Below are 19,592 nucleotides of genomic sequence, written 5' to 3'. Positions count from 1 at the left end.
ATAATTAAATCACAATGAAGTAAAAGAAAAAATAGCATGGGTATAAAAGGATTGAGGTAGATTTTAATCCAAAAATTACTGAAACTTACATTTTTCATTTAAGATTCTAGTTTGATATACTTTTTCAGTTAAAGTCAGCACAGGTAGCCATGGAGTTGGCAACTGTTTTTACTTAGTGAAGTTTTGAGTAAGTTTACTAAGTTGTTTATTGGTGTCCCCCTAACACACAGAAGCTTTCATAAGTTACTAGAAATAGCTGTTATAAAGAAGCCACGCTAAACCACTGTTATTTTGCATCAGTGCTTCTCTGCATTTGTGATTGGCAAAATGCAAATTCTGGAAATTGACAAGGCCACTGGGGCTTTAGTTCCATGAAAAAGAATGATTGCGTAAGCTGTTCTCCCATCCCTATTATTTATTTTGGCAAATGAAAATGAACAGCTGTAATGGGGAATGGAGAATATATAAACAAACCTTAAGACAAGGAAGTAGAGAAGAAATATTTCACATGCTTAAAAATCATTCAAAGGCATTCACCCACATGTTGTTTTAGCAGTCATTTTGAGCACCTCCATCCAGTAGATTTGCTTAACACATGGTGATACAGAAGGGTGGGCAGTGCTCCTTAATCCAGTGCGCAGCATGGACATAAAGAAAATGATACTTCAACAAAGACATCACCACCGAGCTACTTCCATCTCAGGCCCTTGTGGGCAATCCTGTAGGGCAAAGTGGTAGGATTGACTTGTCTGCACCATCACCCATTTGAGGTCTGGGCTATACCGGGACATCTGATGTACATGTCATGCTGGAAGCATTTGATGTGAAACAGATCCTGTCCTTGGGACATGATCAGGATATAAGAGGTGAATGTTTCATACTGACTGTGGCTTTGGAAGGTGATCCAGGTACAGGCATAGGTCATAGTCTGCTAGAAAGAAGAAAAGTCCAGCTGCTATGGATTGAGCTAGTGTGGCTTGGTGCTGACTTCCAAACTTTGCCTTATGTACTTGAAACCTTAAAAATAGAGCAGCCTTCCCTTTTACACACTCTGTACCTTAGAAAGTCTAATTCTGGCTGCATGTCCTACTTCTGTGGGACCTAATTAAGAAAAGGAAGCCGGAGAGTGAAAAGTCAGGAGGAAAAGGTGGAAAAAATAAATTCTGTAGTGAGTGGCTCCTCTAGAGCAGAATCAGATGTTAAAGCACCCCTCCCCAACTCTTATCCCCATTCTCATCCTAAACTCTCCACCACCACTCCCAGAGGTAAACCTGCAGCACCCTGTCTTCTAATATTGCATTAGATCCAGATGTGACTGCACCTGGCCTCCCTAGGCTTCAGAGTATCAGAGAGCCATGTGTTCAGTGGACACTGCTGAGCATCTAGATGGTGGGCAGGATAAGGAGGAGAGTCCCTATTTCAGGGGTTATGACCTGTTAGCCTAGAAGTTAGGTATCAAAGTAAAAAGAGTGAGATCCCAGCAAGTAAAAATAAAATTAAGAGTGAGGCAGAGCAGTCTAAGGAGCTGGATTAGGAAATTGTGTTTGGTTGGTTTGGGTTTTGTTTTTAGCAAACTGAAACTCTAAATTAAAAAGTAACTAGGAGCTGTGTGGGTCCTTAGCATTCATTAAGGCCTGAGTTTACTACCAATAGCAAAACAACAACAGAAACTAAGTGAAAAGTGATGTAACTGCAAAGAAGAGCACAGAGGCCTGCTGGTGCGGCTCCTGTGGAAGCCCTCATAAGACTCAGACACTGGTCTTTGGGCTCAGATGTCTGTATCATCTCTTTCTCTCTGAGTTTAAAATCTTTCCGTGAACCTTAGCTTCTCAAGCTAAGCTTCAACTATAGTAGTTGCTAGATAATTCCCTTCATCTGAGGAATGCTAGAGCAGTTGAGCAGTTGTAACTTCCCTTATTTCTTACTCACTCATTTGATTAAGCTGGAACAGGCTTGCATTCCTCAGATGAAGGGAATTACCTAGAAACTGGCTGAATCTGAGACTTACTGATTCAGTTGGCTGCCCATTGTGCTTCAGGGATCTGACAGCTTGATAGAAAACTATTAGGACAGTGTGAAAAGGTTTACCCTATTAATCTAATCTACTCCTAAATGGAGAAGATTAGCTTTCTTTTACATTTATTACTGTTGTTAAGGTGAGGCTTGTTTTTTTTGGTTCATGCTTTATTAATAAAAGTGATGCTTTTGTTGAATTCTTGTCAGAAATGCAGTCACTCCCTAATGAGCTCTGTGAACTTTTGTGGGTCTTGATGTTTTGAAAGTGCTAGAGTATGCGCGCTTTCCTGTTGTGTAGGTCAATGCTGTGGGGAGGGGGCTCCTTGGAACTGAGTCTTACACATGCTAGTGCTCTGCTGATGTGTCAACTCCAACCCTTCAGATGCTATTTTAAAAGTGGGCTGTGGCTGTTTGTGTTCACAGGATCGCCCCAGGACGTTTGACATGCACTCGTTGGAGAGCTCACTTATTGACATAATGAGAGCTGAGAACGATTCCATTAAAGGTAAATGAAGAATGGAACTATCCTAACTTAGTAAATATTTAAAAGTATAGTAGCTACTTATTCTGATGAGCAATATCATTATTATGAAGTCATTGTGTCTAGTGAATTGTATCCTTTCTACACATAAACTTGTTTTTGTTAAAAAGTCACATTTATCTGATGAGCATCTGCAGTAACCCATCATGATACCAACTAAGAGTACTGCCCGAGTCTTCATTGCTCAGAGTGGGCAGCTACCTTACAGACCATACACATCAGTGTCATGTCTCACACAAAAACCTCCTCGGAACCCTAGAGATACTAAAATGTGATGGTAACTAAACACCAAGGAGAACTCATAGGTTGGCAACTTCTGACCTAGTTTCACAAGTTAAAAAATGGCCTGTAATTTCTGATTTAAATGTTTTATAGTTATTTTTTCTATATATGATAATTTTGAAAAAATACTATTCCTGCTTGGATTCTGGCTTCAAGTCTGTTAGTGGCTGGCTGTGTTACGGTCTTTACCAGGGCACTCAGTCTCACCAGGCCTCTTTCTTTTCCTTGCTAAGAGACTCACAATCACTTAGAGCCTTAAAAGTTAAATACAGATGCATGGACTCCATCCCATACATGGAATATGGATTTGTCGTGTTCTCTTTCAATGTCTCAGATCATGCTACCATGAAGCCAACTTGATAACTGTAAGAGGAAGTGTTCTTATCACTCCTTATGAAAACTACTACACAAAAGGAAACCTTTTTTCTTATAAGAATCTCAGTTTACTAGGAAGCAGGTTTCTTCGTTTTAAAGAAATTCAGAATATTTGGTATATTAGATCAATCCAACTAAGTTTTAATACAGTTGTTCATTCATTTATTCAGTATTTATGAGGCCACCTTGTGCTGGACATAGAACTTGGCACTGAGGCGGATGCAGTGCAAACTGACCTAGCCCATTCTCCCAGAAGTTAGCATGTCCTATCACTGATACAGTTACAGTAAAAACCTTTAAGGATAACTTTTTTTTTCTTCAGCTATTTGGGGATTTTAATTTTTTTCTCAAAATATGGTTGTATCCCCCCACATACACCCCATCCTCCCAACACACACACACACACACACACACACACACACACACACACACACACACTTCCCTCTCCGACTGCTTCCAAAGCCTCCAAGAGAAATGTTTGTGTGTCCTGCAGATACAAGAAATAATGTGTATATCCATCCATCTCATGAGGTCCCCTGGAAAGAAGGATATTTTGTAGTGCAGGAATATTTTGAATGTCCTTACTGAATGCCTTGTGGGATTCCAGATCAAGTTCGATATGTGAACAAAACAATCTCTCAGAGTTTGCTGTTCTTTAGTATGACTGCAATTCAGCCTTTCCCACTTTCCCTTTTGTCATATAAATGAGAATCTAAGGCTATTTTTAGCACCAGAAAATTATATTTTTTTCAAAGTAGCTCAAAGAGAAATATATGTCCATTCTCTGGGTTTGTACTCTATAAGAGATTGCCAATTTGGGGGCATGGAATAAAGGGTACATGAGAGTTTCTCTGTACTACCTTTTGTAACCTGCTTATGTGTGTATAATTATTGCAAAAGTTAAGTACAGGGAACGTTTGTAAAGGGCATTTATTTTTCAATTGTTTACTAGATTCTTAGAGCAGTTTTTTGAGGACATCTCTTATAGTAGGTGCTGGGGAAAGTAGGTAGAACAGCAGTAGACACAGTGTGCTATGTGACATAGCTAGGAAGCAAGCCTTTAAAGTAGTGCTTAAATATAAAGAGGTTTGCACTCATTGTAGAATGAATTAAAGGGTTTCTTTGGTTTGTCAGTTTTAGCCAGGATATCTAAGGTTAAGTTGTTTTTTGTTTTGTTTTGGTTTAGTTTGATAAATTGTGTTGTATAAGCTTCACTTTTACTTTGTATTCTATATAAAATTTATCCTCACTAATAGTTACTTCTGTATGGGAAATCAAAAGTTAAGTGACAGGAAAATATACATAGATGTTCTAATCTGGGAGCATACAGAGTTTGTGGAGTATGATTTATAGAGGCAGCATAGCAGAACAGAAAGAACAGCTCTGGATTTAAAATGTCCTCACAACTGTGCTGATGTTGCAAAGTTTAAATGACAGCATGTGTCTTTCACAGTCAACATGTTGCCTGGCTCTAGAAGGCACTCAAGAGCTGGTGTAGACTTTACTGGAATCTGCTGAGTCTTTCATTGTGCTCACCACGTGAGGAAGCCAAGTTCAGTTCAATTTTCAGGATTAAATAAGCCTCACTTTTTTTTTCTTCAAAAAAGCAAGGAAGGATCTATAGATGAAGTCATGGCCCTAAAACACCAGTTTATAATTTTGCGTGGCTCTAGAAAGTCCTAAACATTGAGTTAGTGTAGTCTTCACTAGCAAAATGCAGTTCTGTCCAGAGCAACACTTCGTCTCCCACAAACTCTTGTCTGAGGTAGAGCGTTTGATGCTGCCACTGTGGACTAATAGCGATTCCCTCCTAAGGTTCTGTTTTAAGGCCATCATCATCTTTGAATGCCTAGAAACAATCGCTGTCCTCCAAATCAAGCACTGAATCCCCCAACACATCTGTCTACACAATAAATCCTCCTCCTCATGCTCCTTTCTCAGAAACACAGCAGAGAATCACCGTTCACTCTGTGAGAACCTCAGACACCTTAGAAAAGTACAGATTTTAACTTGAGCATAGCACTAGAGACTTAATCATACAAAGACAAATTTTGCATTAGGCTAATTTTGTATTAAAATAGTTTCATAAAACATGAGTGGCCTTATTATTTTATCTTTTATCTGTAATTCCTACAGATATGTCAGTGTTTAAATCATAATGCCTCAAATGAATGCAGGAACTACAACGTGAGTCCTTGTTGCAGCATATATTAGTTTAAATGAGAAAAAGAAAGTTATAAAGGAGAATTTTCATATTCCATTTGAGAAAATACTTCCTTGATACAGGGGTTTAATTTTTATATTTACATTTTATATCAACAGATAGTTGATGTGTCTAAGGGCTTCAAAAATAATTTTTAAATCTTCTTATGAACGTGTTGTTGGTTCCAAACTGGTTTCTTCAAAACTTTTAACAGTTGTTCAAAAGGAGGACGTTGCCTTCATTTGATCATGAGTATCAAGAGTTTTTGTGGTTTTTAAATAATCTTTAAGTAGTGTTTTTAAAGAGCCTTTAAATTGCTGTCATTTGCTCATGGCAGGGGCTCAGCTGTCTGGGAGGAAAAGGGTCCTCCTGGTGCTTTACCTTTGTGTCATTGCTGAGGCCAGTTAGCAAGTCCTTATGTTATTTTTATCCTGGAAACTGCATTGCCTTCTCCGTAACTAGTGCCAGTGACAATACACAGAAGCTTGTCCCCAGAGAATGATTTTGTTTTCTTTGCTCCACACCCTGACTCATATGCCAAGAGCCTGAGTCTATGAATTTTGATCTCCACACGTGGCACCTTGAGCATACCTACAATCCTATAAGATTGTCAGGAATGAGCAATCCTCTCCTATTTAGATGTTTCAGGTGATTGTTTGTGGAATACTGATATTTACTTTTTTTCTTGCCTGTAACATTGGTACTTATTTAGAAATGGAGTAGCAAATTGAAGGCAAACCTGGGTACAGCTGTTTTCAACCTGTACCCAGGCTGAAGCAGAGGTTGGACACATGAAGTAGTCATGAAATATGGTCTCTTATATATATATGGTAGGAAAGACCTTTGACAATTATAGAGCTTTTCCCCCCTCAGCATCTGCAAGGAATAAAGGGAAGTGAGAGTGAATTAGGAAGTAGTTTATGGAATGGAGTCAGATGCATTGGGTAAAGACACAAAATTAGTACTTAAAATGTGTAAGACAGTCCCGTTTCATGATAGTGGTTGAAGATTTCAAATCTGACATATAAAAGCAATTTAATATCCAATTTGCTTCATTTTACTAGAAAGCAAACTAAACAGCAAGATTACTTCAAGAACAAACACAGTCCACAAGTCTTTGAAATACTGTAGTTGTTCAGTTATTAATTAAATTATGAGTCAATCTCATATTTTTTATTTGAACATAGTGAAATTGAAGTCTGTTGTATTGTTTTAGAATAAATCTTGCTTTCAGTTTTTGGGAAGAATGGGACTCAACTTATCAGCAATAATTCCTGTGTGTGTGTGTCAGGCATGTCAAATGCTAAGTCTGCATGTAAGCACTAATGACTGTTTGTAGAGCCTGTTGATATGCATCCTTCCATGCCTAAGGAGCCCATGAGATATGTATGTGATGGGCTCATAGTATACTGTGAAGCATGTCTTTGCCTCACTCGCTTCATACATTCATTTCATAAGGATTTATTTTAAGAACTGTGGGCTTAACACAAGGATGTTCTGCATTTAATTCTGATTGCCAAAGGTGTTGTGACTTCCACATTAAACACCTTTGATATTTCTCTCTCTCTCTCTCTCTCTCTCTCTCTCTCTCTCTCTCTCTCTGTTTTTGTTTTTGTTTTTTGAGACAGGGTTTCTCTGTGTATCCTTGGCTGTCCTAGACTCACCTTGTAGACCAGGCTGGCCTCAAACTCACAGTGATCTGCCTGCCTCTGCCTCCCAGAGTGCTGGAATTAAAGACGTGCACCACCACATCTGGTTTTTCTCTCTCAGGGGCTTTCCCCTACTGTTTTCATCACTGTACACTTTTTCCTTAAACAACAGCTTAAATGCATGGGCAAGTGGTGACTCCATTTGTGCCTCTTTTCTTTGTTGCTGAGCAAAAGAATTTATGATAATCTCTTTAGAAGAAAATCATGAAATATAGCTGCAGTTCAGTGCATAACACTTGTTTCATTAATTTCATATGAGTTGGTTTTTTGTCTTTATTGAAAAGTAGTGGTTAGGATAATTATGTAAATTCTTTATCTGTCATTGGGAAAAATGAATTTAGTGCTACTTTTTGTGAGAGATGAAATAATGACTGGCAAACCTTTCTTATATACAATTCTCTTAATATTCTTATGTTCCAAATTGTAATCACTTAGTTCTTTATTTTAGAGAACAGATGCTATATACTGATATGCCGAGGCCTTAGACTTGATTTCATGTAGATACAAACTGCCATGAAGAAGAACCAAAGAGAACAGTGCAAAACACAGCTAGATTTCCCTTCTCAATTAAATTACTATGTGTGTTATCAAGTGTCTTCTGGAAAGTTGAAGGAATCGTAACTATTACATGTATTTAGAATTCAGACTCAGCCAAGCAGCCTCCCTGCTTATGGGACCCAGCTTTCCTGAGAGCACTGGTTTCTTCTTATCCTCAATGGATGATAACAAGTAACTCAAAGCAGCTGAGCAGGGGAGTGGTTGAGGTTTCCAAAGTAGAAAATTGCTGTACTTCTAAAAGTCTCCTGAGTAATGGAGTAAGAGACATAGCAAAGAGTATAATTTCAACTGGACTACAATTAACTTTGTGTGTGGCTACTTTGAAATGAAGGGTGTTTCTTCTCCTTCGCTCTCCCTTTCTTAGCTGGGGACGTGGAACATCCTGAATAGCCTTCTCTTGGGCTGGTGGTGCCTAAGGACAGGACCTCAGCTGTGTGGAGGCAGCAGCACTCACTGTGAGCAGGAGGAGCTGGGTGGGTTTCTAGGGTCACTGCTAGGGCAGGGCCTACTGAACTCTGAGCAGCTGCTAGTTTTCAGGGTTACTTTGATCAGGATTTATTGCATACCTCAAGCCCATGTCAGCAGAGATAGACTGTGAACATGCTGGTACACTGTTCAGATTTGGATATTGCTGCTGTTGTTGCTATCTTAAAAAATAAAAATAAAAAAGTAGGGGAGGAAAGACTGGGGAATTGCCTAGGAGAGAAGAAATGTGATGTTGAACATCCATTTGTTGGTAGAACTGTGCTTCTGAACTGAACCATAGTTGCATAGAACACACACACATCCTGTCACCCTGAGATCCACAGTGGCTTGCTTGTGTATATAGATTGTACACAATCTCTCCTCTGCCCCCTACATCTGTGATAGAATATTTGATGCGTATTTTTATTCTAAAAATCACATAAGTAATTGTCACAAAGCAGGAATTTATCTTATGTCATCCATGACGTGAGGTCATAGTTGCTTAAACAGTCCGCTATTTTCTTCTTGAACATTGAGCACAAAGAATCCTATTTGAGTCTGTGAAAACTGAGTGGTCATAGTCACCTTAGAACATTGCCACAACTCTGATTTTACCTGGGTGGCAGGTGAGGGTACAGAGGGCCAGGAATCGGTGAGTAATATTAAACCTTCTATGTTATTAGAAGGTTAATGATCCTAAGCATTTGTAAAACGTTACCTTGTAACATTATTCTTTTCAGCCTCACTAAGACTCTCATATCCTATGGCTGCTGTGACCTAATTTTGTTTGACATACAGTGGGGCAGTGGAGGGGGGGATTGATAAAGGTATAAACCAAATTTGGTAAACATTTTGAGATAACAAGCACCAGTAAGATAACACACTGGTAAATAATTTACTTGACAGTTTAACACTGCCACCTTAAGTATTGGATGTAGTTTAAATAAGCATGAATTGTACCAGATGGATGGACAAAGATAGTAATAGTCTCCATTTACAAGTGAAAGCTGAGTGATATTTCAGATATTGTTAGCATTTTGTCAGTGATAAATATTAGAGATCCCTGCTGTGTGAAAGAGAAAGGGGCTCAGAATTATACAGTCCGTGCTACTACCACTTCCTGTCCATATTCATATGTGTTATGCATCTTTTGATGATATCACCTAGTTTTCTATTTTTTCCTTCTGAAAAGTTTCTATGAAACTTTTATGTAGAGGTTTTATTGCTAGTGCATTTCATGACAGCTACTAAAACAGTCCTATATGCAAGTGCCTATTTAGTAAGTACTTTGTTGTCTCTAATGATCCTTGGACCTTCCTTGATCGTGGTATATAGTCCTGGCCTATGTAATTGGAAAAATAGGGCAAAGGGAACCAGGTTTCCTGGTTCATACCTGTCATAAAAACATCCAAGATCCCCTTTGCAGTTAACTTAGCCACAGCAAGGAAAGAACAGTCCAGAGTGGAAAAAAATTGCTTCCTGGGAAGGGAGAAATGGCTCAGTGGGTAAGAGCCCTTATCATGCAAGCATAAGGACCTGAGTTCAGATCTGAACCCCTGTAAAAGTCCAGAAGTGATCACATGCCCACCTGTTAACCCTCCATTGCTGGGTGTGGACACAGGGATTGCTGGGTCTCGTTGGCCTTAAGCTTAGCTCCAGTTTCAGCCAGAGGCCTGTTCAAAGAAATTAGGCAGGAGAATGATAGAACAGGACACCTGATGTCCTCCTCTGCCTCTGTGTAAGCACCACTTGCATACACACTACACTGACATGCACACATTCTGTACTCATACACATGCATGAAATTTTTAAAAATGTTCCTGATCTGCTTGGGCTCTTTACCTGACTATTGTGCATAATTAATTCAGTATCAACTGTTTATAACTGATTTATGTTTCTTTTTTATTTCATGGTACCCATGTACTCAGTACCAAAACTTAGAAGGAAAACAAACAACAAAAACTAGTGAATTGTTTCTGTTCAGCAGTACAGTTTGAATAAGCTTAAATAGCTTTAAACTGGTTGCTACTCTGAAAAATACATATGGATGGCAATGCTGCCTCTTAAGCTTCCTTATTTTAATTGACTGGTTCTAGATTCAGCCCCACACTAGGGCACCCAACTCTAAAAGCTGGGCTTTGTTTTATTCTGAGTTACCTGGAAAGTAGCCCAGTTGGAATCTGAAGGGAAGGTAGTTCTGAAATCTCTCTGGAGTCCCAGGGTTGCACACCAGTGCCATATATCAGAAAACAGGAGTCAACCAACTAGAAGACTCCTTTTTTAGTGCCTGACAAACTAGCAATATAGTGCAAATCTTTGTTCTGAAAAATAATCATGACTAATAGAAGTTATAAATAATGTGAAACAAATCTTAACAATGTCTACTGACTATAAAAATTCTGAAAGTAAGTATCTGGCCTGACTGAGTAAATAGACATACTTACGTCAGCTGGTCTCACTCCAGGGATCAGAAGCTTTTTAGCCCAGTGGTTATCACCTTTCTTAATGCTGCGACTCTTTAATGTACTTCCTCATGTTATGGTGACTCCAGCCATAAAATTATTTTGTTGCTACTTAATAACTGTACTTTTTCTACTAGTATGAATTAAAATGTAAACATCTGATATGTGACCCCCCCCCAAAGAGGTCGTGACCCATGGGTTGAGAACTGCTGCTCTAGAGGCAAAACCTTCACGTAACTGGTTTAACCCTGACTAGTTTCTAAATGTGTTCTTTCTGAGAGCTACTCAATATAAACACTGTCAAATCTTCTAATTAATATGCAGAACTACTGATGGTAGTTTAAAGATTGTTAAGTTCCATTCTTTCTTTTATAAATGAAGACATTAAGGTCTAGAGGAAAGCTATCAACACAAGGCTGTACCACTGGTAATCAGAGAGCCAGGTCTGAACACAGTGCCAAATGTGTTTTTTATTATTGCTTAATATTTCTGGAAGTTTATTATAGGCTAATACAGTTTTCTCAAAAAACACATATTTCTCATGGTCTTAGAAACTAAGACACTGCTTAGTAGCAAATTATAGTTATGAAGTAGCAACAAAAATAATTTTATGGTAGAGGTCACTACAACATAAAAGGTGACAGCATTGGGTCAGTTCAAAACTGTTCTAGAAGAAAGGGTTAATCTGGGCTTTTGCTTCTAGAGGATTAAAGCCCATGATGGTAACAGGAACAGCAAAGAGCTTACATCTTAAAGCACAAACAAGAGACAGAAATCACATTGGGAATGGTACAAGGCTATTAAAACTCTTAAGGCCCAGTCTCAGGGACACAGCTCGTCTAACAAGACTGCACCTTAAACAGTTCTGTCAACTGGAGACCACGCATTCAAATGTCTGAGCCTATGGTAGACATTCTCATTCAAACCAGCACACTTGCATATGCAGGATTGTTTTCTACAAGTATGTGAATGCTGGTGCAATGCAGGTAAAATACATTGGAAAATGTTGTTGAGTTCTCTCTGTTACTTACTAAGGTTTTAGTTGTTTTGTTTGTATTTTCTGGGTTAGGTGGAGCTAGGAGTCTTGTTATCATGTAGTGAAGCCACTATGAAATATTATCCTTGTAATAGGTCTTAGTGTTTATTAAAGATTATGAGATAGTTCTGGAGAATGTCTCAAATTGCTCTGCTTTATGCTTCTGCTGTTAGGATGTTCCCTAGTACCCAAAAGAACATAATACTATAAAGGACGAATAAATAGAGGAAGAGGTAAGGAGAAGGGAAATGTGTAGGTCACTTACCTTATATTGTCATCTCAAGCAAATAGCGTTTTGGAGCTTCATTTCTCTATTTGTCATTTGAGACTGGACTAGGAGAATGGGGACAGCCTAGTATGACGAGACAATAGCCATGTGGCTATTTTGCATGTATCCTACATTTGGCTCCTGCCTCTATACTAGCTCCCAAATATTACACATGTTTGTACTCTCTGAGGTCCCTGTCACTGTGTTTCTGCTTTGAAGTAACCTGGACACTGCCTGTGAACAGCAGTGCTAATGCACTCATCCAAGTGGAGGGCACTACTGACACTGTTTCTTTTTCATTTTCTGTGCTTTGGAGAATTGTCTTCAACCTAAATCCTTACAAAAACTTTTTCTATGAATTTTGTAATCTCTAGTTTATAATTGAAACAGGTAAAGCCCAGAAAGGTAAAGTAACTTCTGTAAAGTAACTCAGCTTCCCAGTAAGGGAGAGAGGGTCAATGTAGGAAACAGCCTGGTGCCCAGATTCAGTGGCACAGGCATTTGTTGTATAGCCGCAAAGAAAGAAGCAGTCACATGGTGTAAGCAGTGCAGCTTTGCATGCTTCCAGGGGCAGCCATTAGTATTTCTTAGTTTCAGCTCAAGAATTCAATTTAAAATTTGTATTTTGTCATGATTCATGATAATCTTCTATGGAACGTGTGGTCTTCACACTGTCTGACTCCCTGTCACAGAGTGGAGGCAGGTATCCTACCCCCTGATGCTGATGCCTCAGCCTGTCCTGGGCTTACACAGCCTGTTGCCCAGGTGACTCAGACCCACTCATTTCCCTTCCCACCCACTTATTGGTCTGTTTTTCTACTTCTCTTCCCATTAGATTATCTCTTCCCCTCCTTTTTAACCAGCTATGGAAAAAAAAAATGCCTGCATTATTTTTGTTTTTGTTTTGTTTTTGTTTTTTAACTTTTGCCATTAATCACTGGTACCATAACATCCTCTTAAGGCAAGTTATCCTGTTGCTCCCACTACAGCATCCAGAATCAAAAAGGCTTCTGGCAAGGATAAAAATAGCCTTCCTGCTTGCTGGTTTGTTGTTAGCTTTCCTGGCAGTCGGAAATCTTTTGAATTCCTTAATTAGGTCAGCTGCTTGTAGCTTCTCTGCAGACATTCCCTTCTGCCTAGAACGCTTAAGTTGCTTTTAGACCTTGCAACTTTACAGCTGCCTTGAATTACAGTCGAGTAGTCTTTCATTTTGTAGAAATGCATTCTGTTGGCTTTTACAGTGTTTTCCACTGCCCTATCAGAATTTAAAATTTGAATTTGAGGTTTTGGTACAAAAAGAAGGTGCCCTTGTTTCCATTAGCACTCAGAACATAAGGTGGGTCTTGAAGTTTCCCCTTCCTAAAGTCCTTCTGCAGCTGTGCTAGTTACAATCAAAGCCATGGGTTTGAGTTTTGTTTCCTTTTTCTCAGAAAAGAATTACATCCCTGTTTGTAACTAAAGATGCTACCAAGCTTCCAGTTCCCTGAAGCCAAAAGATTCCTTTTATCTCCAGAATTCCAGTCTAGTACTTACTAGCCAGATGAAAGTGTCCCACTTCCTTTCTCCTGCAGGTAGAAAAAGTTGGCTTATCTTTGGCTATTGTTGGAAAGGGGAAAGGAATTGCGGTTAATTGCTTAACTACTACTACACACTAAGGGCTGAGGGGTCTTATCACTCTCCAGAAGTTATTTTAGGACTAGCTCTCAATGCCTATAAATGGAAATAAGGACCTTTGTGTCCCCAATAGTCAGCAATATGAAGTAAATTACAGTACAAGACTGTGACTTCATCCTTCTTCCTGTATCTGCCAAGGCAGAGACATCACCACTTGCTTGCTTTATTTCTTTCATTCATCCAGCAGCTGATTACTGAGTACTTTTCTGTGCCCAGGTTCTGGAATTCAATACCCCAAAAGTCTGTTTTCAAAGAGTTTGCTGCCATAAAGGAAGACATAGCTTTGAAAGGAGTGTGGTGGTTAAATTTAACTGACAGGTTGACACAACCAGAATCACCTGTGAAGGGAGGCAGGCCCAGTGAGAAAGCATCCAGTTTGGCCTGTGAGGGATTGTAACTTGGTTAATTGAAGTGGGGAGACCCATATCTGAATGGGGGTGATACCATTTTAATGGGCTGGGCTCTGGACTGAGGGAATAGGAGAGAGCTAGTAGGAAGTATGCATGCTTTTGTTCTCTGGCTGTTCTTGACTGTGGATGTATGTACTTCAAGTTCCTGTTGCCTTGATTGCCCCACAATGGTGGATTGTAACCAATAATTATGAGGAAAATAAAACCTTTCTTCCCTAAGTTCCTGTCTGGGATATTTAATCACAGCAATAGGAAATGAAACTAACACAATCAGTAACCTAGTATGAGAGATGCTACCATACAGAGTGAACCAGAGCGTTAGTAGGGAACTGCCCAGAGTAGGGCAAGAGAGGGTAGAAGGGATGGAGGTAGAACCTGAGTGGTGAGACATGAGGACTCAGAGAGGCGCCAGTCCACAAATGCCTGGTGGATCGAGTAAGGCTTGTAGACAGAAAGGAAAGAGCACGTGTGTCAGGATTTTTTTCTGGCTTTCACTGATGGCCACATCTACCTTAACTCTGTGTGTATATAATGGGTTTTAAATGGGTCTTTAGAGAAGAGCAAGAATCTGCAGCTGGTGTCAGTGCCAGTTTTCCTCTTTGTGACTTTACATAGAAATGCTATGAACAGTTGGTTACAGGACAGATAAGGAGACCAAATAAGGTTGTGGACTTTGATTGTTAAACATTCTTTTTATCACAAGGTACAGAGCATAGTGAGTACATTGCATTAGGTCATACTGACATTGGTTCACATTTGTGTGAATACAAAGTTGCTATCATTTATAATGAGCTTTTAGCCTTTGCTATATGTTGTCCAAGTATCCATAGCACCATCTCACCAGTGTTGATTAAAAACAAAAACTATGTAAAACTATGTATCCAGAAGATGCTCCAGCACACAACAAGAACATTTGCTCAACCATGTTCATAGCAGCCTTATTCATAATAGCCAGATCATGGAAACAGCCTAAGTGTCCATCAGTAGAAGAGTGGATAAAGAAACTGTGGCACATTTACACTATGGAATACTACTCAGCTATTAAAAACAAGGAATTCCAGAAATTTGTGGACAAATGGATTGAACTAGAAATGATCATAATGAGTGAGTTAACCCAGAAGCAGAAAGAGTCAAATGGTATATACTCACTTATATCTGCATACTAGCCCAAGGGGCATGTCCCATGAAAATCTTCACTTATCAGGAAAGTGGGACAGAGGGGAGGACATCCTACTGGGACTCTAGATGAGAGAAGCATGGGAGAATAGCAAAGTAGAAGGATCCAGAGGGTCCTAGAAACCTACAAGAAGAACATTATGATAGGCAGATTTGGGCCCAGGGGTCCTGCTCAAACTATGGCTCCAGCCAAGGACAATACAGACTGTAAACATCAAACCCCTACCCAGATCTAGCCAATGGACAGGACATTCTCCACAGTTGAGTGGAGAGTGGGTTATGACTTTACACGTACTCTGCTGCCTCATATTTGACCACGTCCCCTGGATGGGGAGACCTGGTGGCACTTAGAGGAAAGCTAGCAGGCTACCAAGAAGAGACTTGATACCCTATGAGCATACACAGGGGGAGGAGGTCCCCTTCAGTCACAGTCATAGGGGAGGGGAGTAAGGGGAAAATGGGAGGGAGGGAGGAATGGGAGGATAGAAGGGATGGAATAACCATTGAGATGTAATAAGAATAAATTAATAAAATAAAAATTTTTTAAAATTTATAGACTAAAAAAAACTATGTAAAGGCTATGTGTTACTTTTAATAAGTATTTGTGACAGTATAGCTTTGACTTAGATGTGAACTAAATAAAATTGTCAGTCTCAGGATTTTTCTTAAACAACAACTACAATGTAAGTAAGCATCCATATGCAAATATATATGCATATTGTGTATATGTATGGAGGTTAGATTTTTTTAATTTTGAAGTTTTTAAATAATATTTTAATTTTTTATATATACATTTATAACATTACTCATATATAAAATAAACTACATACAGCAAGAAGAACCATGAAACAATCAGGAATTATATTAATGTTACATTCATAGTGTTTTGGCTATTTGTATTTAACAACCTTGAAGAAAACATTTTCCTATCTTGATGAGTCTAAAATTCTGAATATAAATCAAAAGCTATCATATCTCATTTCTACTAACTTAAAACATCTATCTAGACCTAAAAATATCTTAACCTCTAAACAACTAAGCTTAATTGTGAAACTAAACTATTTGGTCTTCAACCCCATCAGAGTCTTGAGAAGGAATAAAACTAATCACCTGAGTAAACTGGAAGTGCAGGTTAGCCGCTTCCAAGTTGAAAAAAATGAGAAACAGTTTGCTGCCTGAACAGTCACCCAAAACTGTATAACGTTGGAGCATCATCTTCAGCCTTCTGGCCCAGTATATCTGACCGACATATTTGTAAGGCAGGAACTATTGAGGATTTGCTTACCCTGTCGTGGCAGAGTTTGGCTGTTGACTCTGCCTGCATCCAAGCTTGCCTATTTTTAGGCAGAATTCTGTCTATGGTTGAAGCACGGCCAGGGTCACTGAAAACTCCTTTCTTTTTCTTTCGGAGTATCTAAGTCTGTGTTTGAAGAAGATGCTTTTATTGTATTACTTCCTGATGCATCATCTATAGCAATAATATCTAGGTTTCTCTTTGGGCAAATAAGTTCTAATTATGAAAGTAGCCTGTGTATTTATTACTAATAACGTAGAGTATTGCCTTTGTATCTTCCTGATGAGCTCACTTAGTCCTAAATGAAGGCGATAGTGCATACTGTTTTTAGAATACTCTTCTTACTGACTCTTAAGTCCATCCTTATGCTAATAGTAGTTCTTGCCAACTAACCCATGCCCAGCATGGAACTGTCAAGCTGTACACAGACCTTCTCTAGCTGTAGAATTTGGTAGTGTTGCTCCCCAGAGTCACACTGTATCGGTTGCCTATATTTGGCTAGGTTGAATCGTGTCTACAAATATAGCCTCTGGCTTCTTGTACGATACATGTGAGGCTCTGGCTCCAAATGCCATAGCTGCCTCTGGAGACACATCACATTTCTGGCAATGGTGTCCTTTAAGAGGAGGAGGGCTGATCAGATAGTGGAGATTATCAATAGCAAAATCCTTCAGGGATGGAATTTTAGCCATCAAAAAGGTTCACTTGCCTAAAATCCTAATGCCATTTTTTTTCTTTCAGAAACTAAATTATAAATGTACAGAAATATATTTATAGATAGATGAGTTATCAAAAAAACAGAAAACAAAATAAAAAACCCAACCACAGACACTGAGTTATATTTATGTTCACCTATCTCAATTATTGTTATCTTATCTTTTAACCATTTGTGAAGTATTGATGTTTAAAGTTTATTAGAATGATTTTATTGTATTCTGATGCCCAAACAGTAAACTTAGATAGGTTTGTTGGTTTGTTTTTTTAAGTTTTAATTCCAAAGGGCATTTATTATATAAAAGAGATAAGAGAATTTATCCAGTAGCTCAAATGGTTACATAAGAGTTGCTATTGTTGTGGCTAGAAGTAAAATTTGATGAGTTAATTTTAAAAGAGGTTTCCATTTTGGGGAAAAGTATCTTGAAAAAAAAAAAAAAAGATGACCCTGAAAATATTTGAAAAAGCTTGTATCCTTAACAAAACCAACACACAGATTTTTTTTCTAACAGGTTAACTAATAATAGCCATACTTAGAGGTAATCAAAATATCCTTTAGAAGTTCCATACAAGCAATGCAATATTACTTGATACTAAAACAAATGAGCTGTCAAGCTCCAGAAAAGACATAAAAGAGCCATACATCTCCAGAAAGTGAAAGAAACCATTCTGATATGGCTTGGTTCTATGATTTCAGCTATATGATAACCCAGAAAAGGGGAAGGCTACAAAAGATCTAAAATTTGGGTAATCAGACAGAATGAATAGGCAGAACACAGAGAAAATCTTGGGGTAATGACACTACTGTGATTCTGTATCAACAGGTGCATATGGATGCATGTTATACAATTGCCTGAACACTATGAATAAAAGTAATATGACCTGTGGATTTTTGGTGTTAACAAAATGCTTATTTCAATTCATCACTTAAAATGAATTACGATTCTCATGCTTTCACTGTGAATTTTTTAAAGAACTCTTTAGATAGTTAGCTAGCTAGACAGGTACTAAGACAGGTAGATACAGTATCTAGTCCTTCACTCAGAACATGCAATGAGTCCTACTGTGAATCTGTGGGAAGGGATAGTCAGTGCCTTGCCCATTGAGTAGGAAAGTGATCAGTATTGGAATCCACAGAGCAAAGAAAACAGAAGGCACAGAGGGACAGTGGGGATAGCTTGTAGACGATTCAGTTCCTACATAGTGTGATGGGCGCCTTGGAAGGATTTCCAGAAAGTGATAGTTATTACCTATACTTATGAGTGACTTGATTACTTAGTTGTAGAAAGAATTTACATAATTTAGAAACATTGCGAAACTTAAAAAGAAGGGGGGAAACTTCTTAATGCCACTGCTGATACTTTAAGACTTGGGGAAGAATTCTTGATTGCTTTAGGAGGATGTTATATGCGTATTGTATGGGCCTCTTGAGATCAAAGCTGGTGCTTGCCTTGCAGTAACTCTATCACAAGACAAGCTAAAGCCGGTGGCTCCCAGTATCATGCTGTGCCTTGGGTGCAGGGTAGAACTGCTATATTCAGAAAGCTAAGGAGCAGACCAGTTGCGGAACGTCACTCACCTAAAAGTGGACACACACCTAAGCAAGGCCAAATTTTGTGTCTGTGAAGTAAAAATATTTCTTTGTCCTCAAAAAGTACCCAAAAGATATGTTTCTGGTAAGTTTGAATTTTGTTTAACTGGACCAGCTAGTGTGGTAATCTGTCATTTAGATTCCCATTGTTGTAGCCTTTCTTAGCTCAAAATAAGAGACGATATGGCTCATATGGAACAGCCTTGATTTCTACACAGTGCTAGCACCAAAGAACTTAGAGCGCATCCTCAGATGACAGACAGTTCTTTTCAGCCCTTAGTCTTAATGTAAGTGTTGTTGCTTATGAATTGCCTTCTTAGTTCATCTTGTTAAAATGTTCGATGATGAAAGAAAATGGTTTTGATAGCTCCTGTTAACTCATTTGCTTAGAGATCTGTATAGCAACAAAATCTAGACAGACATTTGGTTAAAGAAAATCAAGCGTTGGGCTGGAAAGATGGCTCAATGGTTTAGAGCACCGCCTGCTCTTCCAGAGGTCCTGAGTTCAATTCCCAGCAACCACATGGTGGCTCACAACCATCTATAGTGTGATCTGATGCCCTCTTCTGCAGATAAAACGCTCATATACAATAAATAATAAATAAATAAATCTTTTTTTAAAAAAAGAAAGAAAGAAAGAAAATCAAGCGAGAACCCTCCCCGCTGGTTTTAAACAGTTCATGTCATGATCCTGTTTCATGCATCTCAGGTCCATTTTTTTTTTTTTTTTTTTTTAAATTTTGAGTATGCTGTAGCAAGGATAGAATTCAAGCTGTAGGTAAAGCAGTTCCAGTGGCTTTTACCAGAGTTGTGTGCTT

General features: G+C 38.7%; 1 protein-coding gene across 4 annotated transcripts in view; it reads left to right on the top strand.

Moving 5' to 3' along the window:
- The window catches only part of Cpeb4 (cytoplasmic polyadenylation element binding protein 4), a 62,105-nt gene that overhangs the window by 17,585 nt on the left and 24,928 nt on the right, over nt 1–19,592 (top strand). For all 4 annotated transcript variants that reach the window (XM_051167383.1, XM_051167381.1, XM_051167384.1 and 1 more), the window contains exon 2: nt 2,440–2,521. In XM_051167383.1, coding sequence (XP_051023340.1) covers nt 2,440–2,521 — 82 coding nt within the window. The remainder of the gene's footprint in view (nt 1–2,439; nt 2,522–19,592) is intronic.

The sequence above is a fragment of the Acomys russatus genome, chromosome 25 (genome assembly GCF_903995435.1).
Source record: "Acomys russatus chromosome 25, mAcoRus1.1, whole genome shotgun sequence".
Lineage (NCBI taxonomy): Eukaryota > Metazoa > Chordata > Mammalia > Rodentia > Muridae > Acomys > Acomys russatus.
This window is presented reverse-complemented; position numbering and strand designations above follow the sequence as displayed.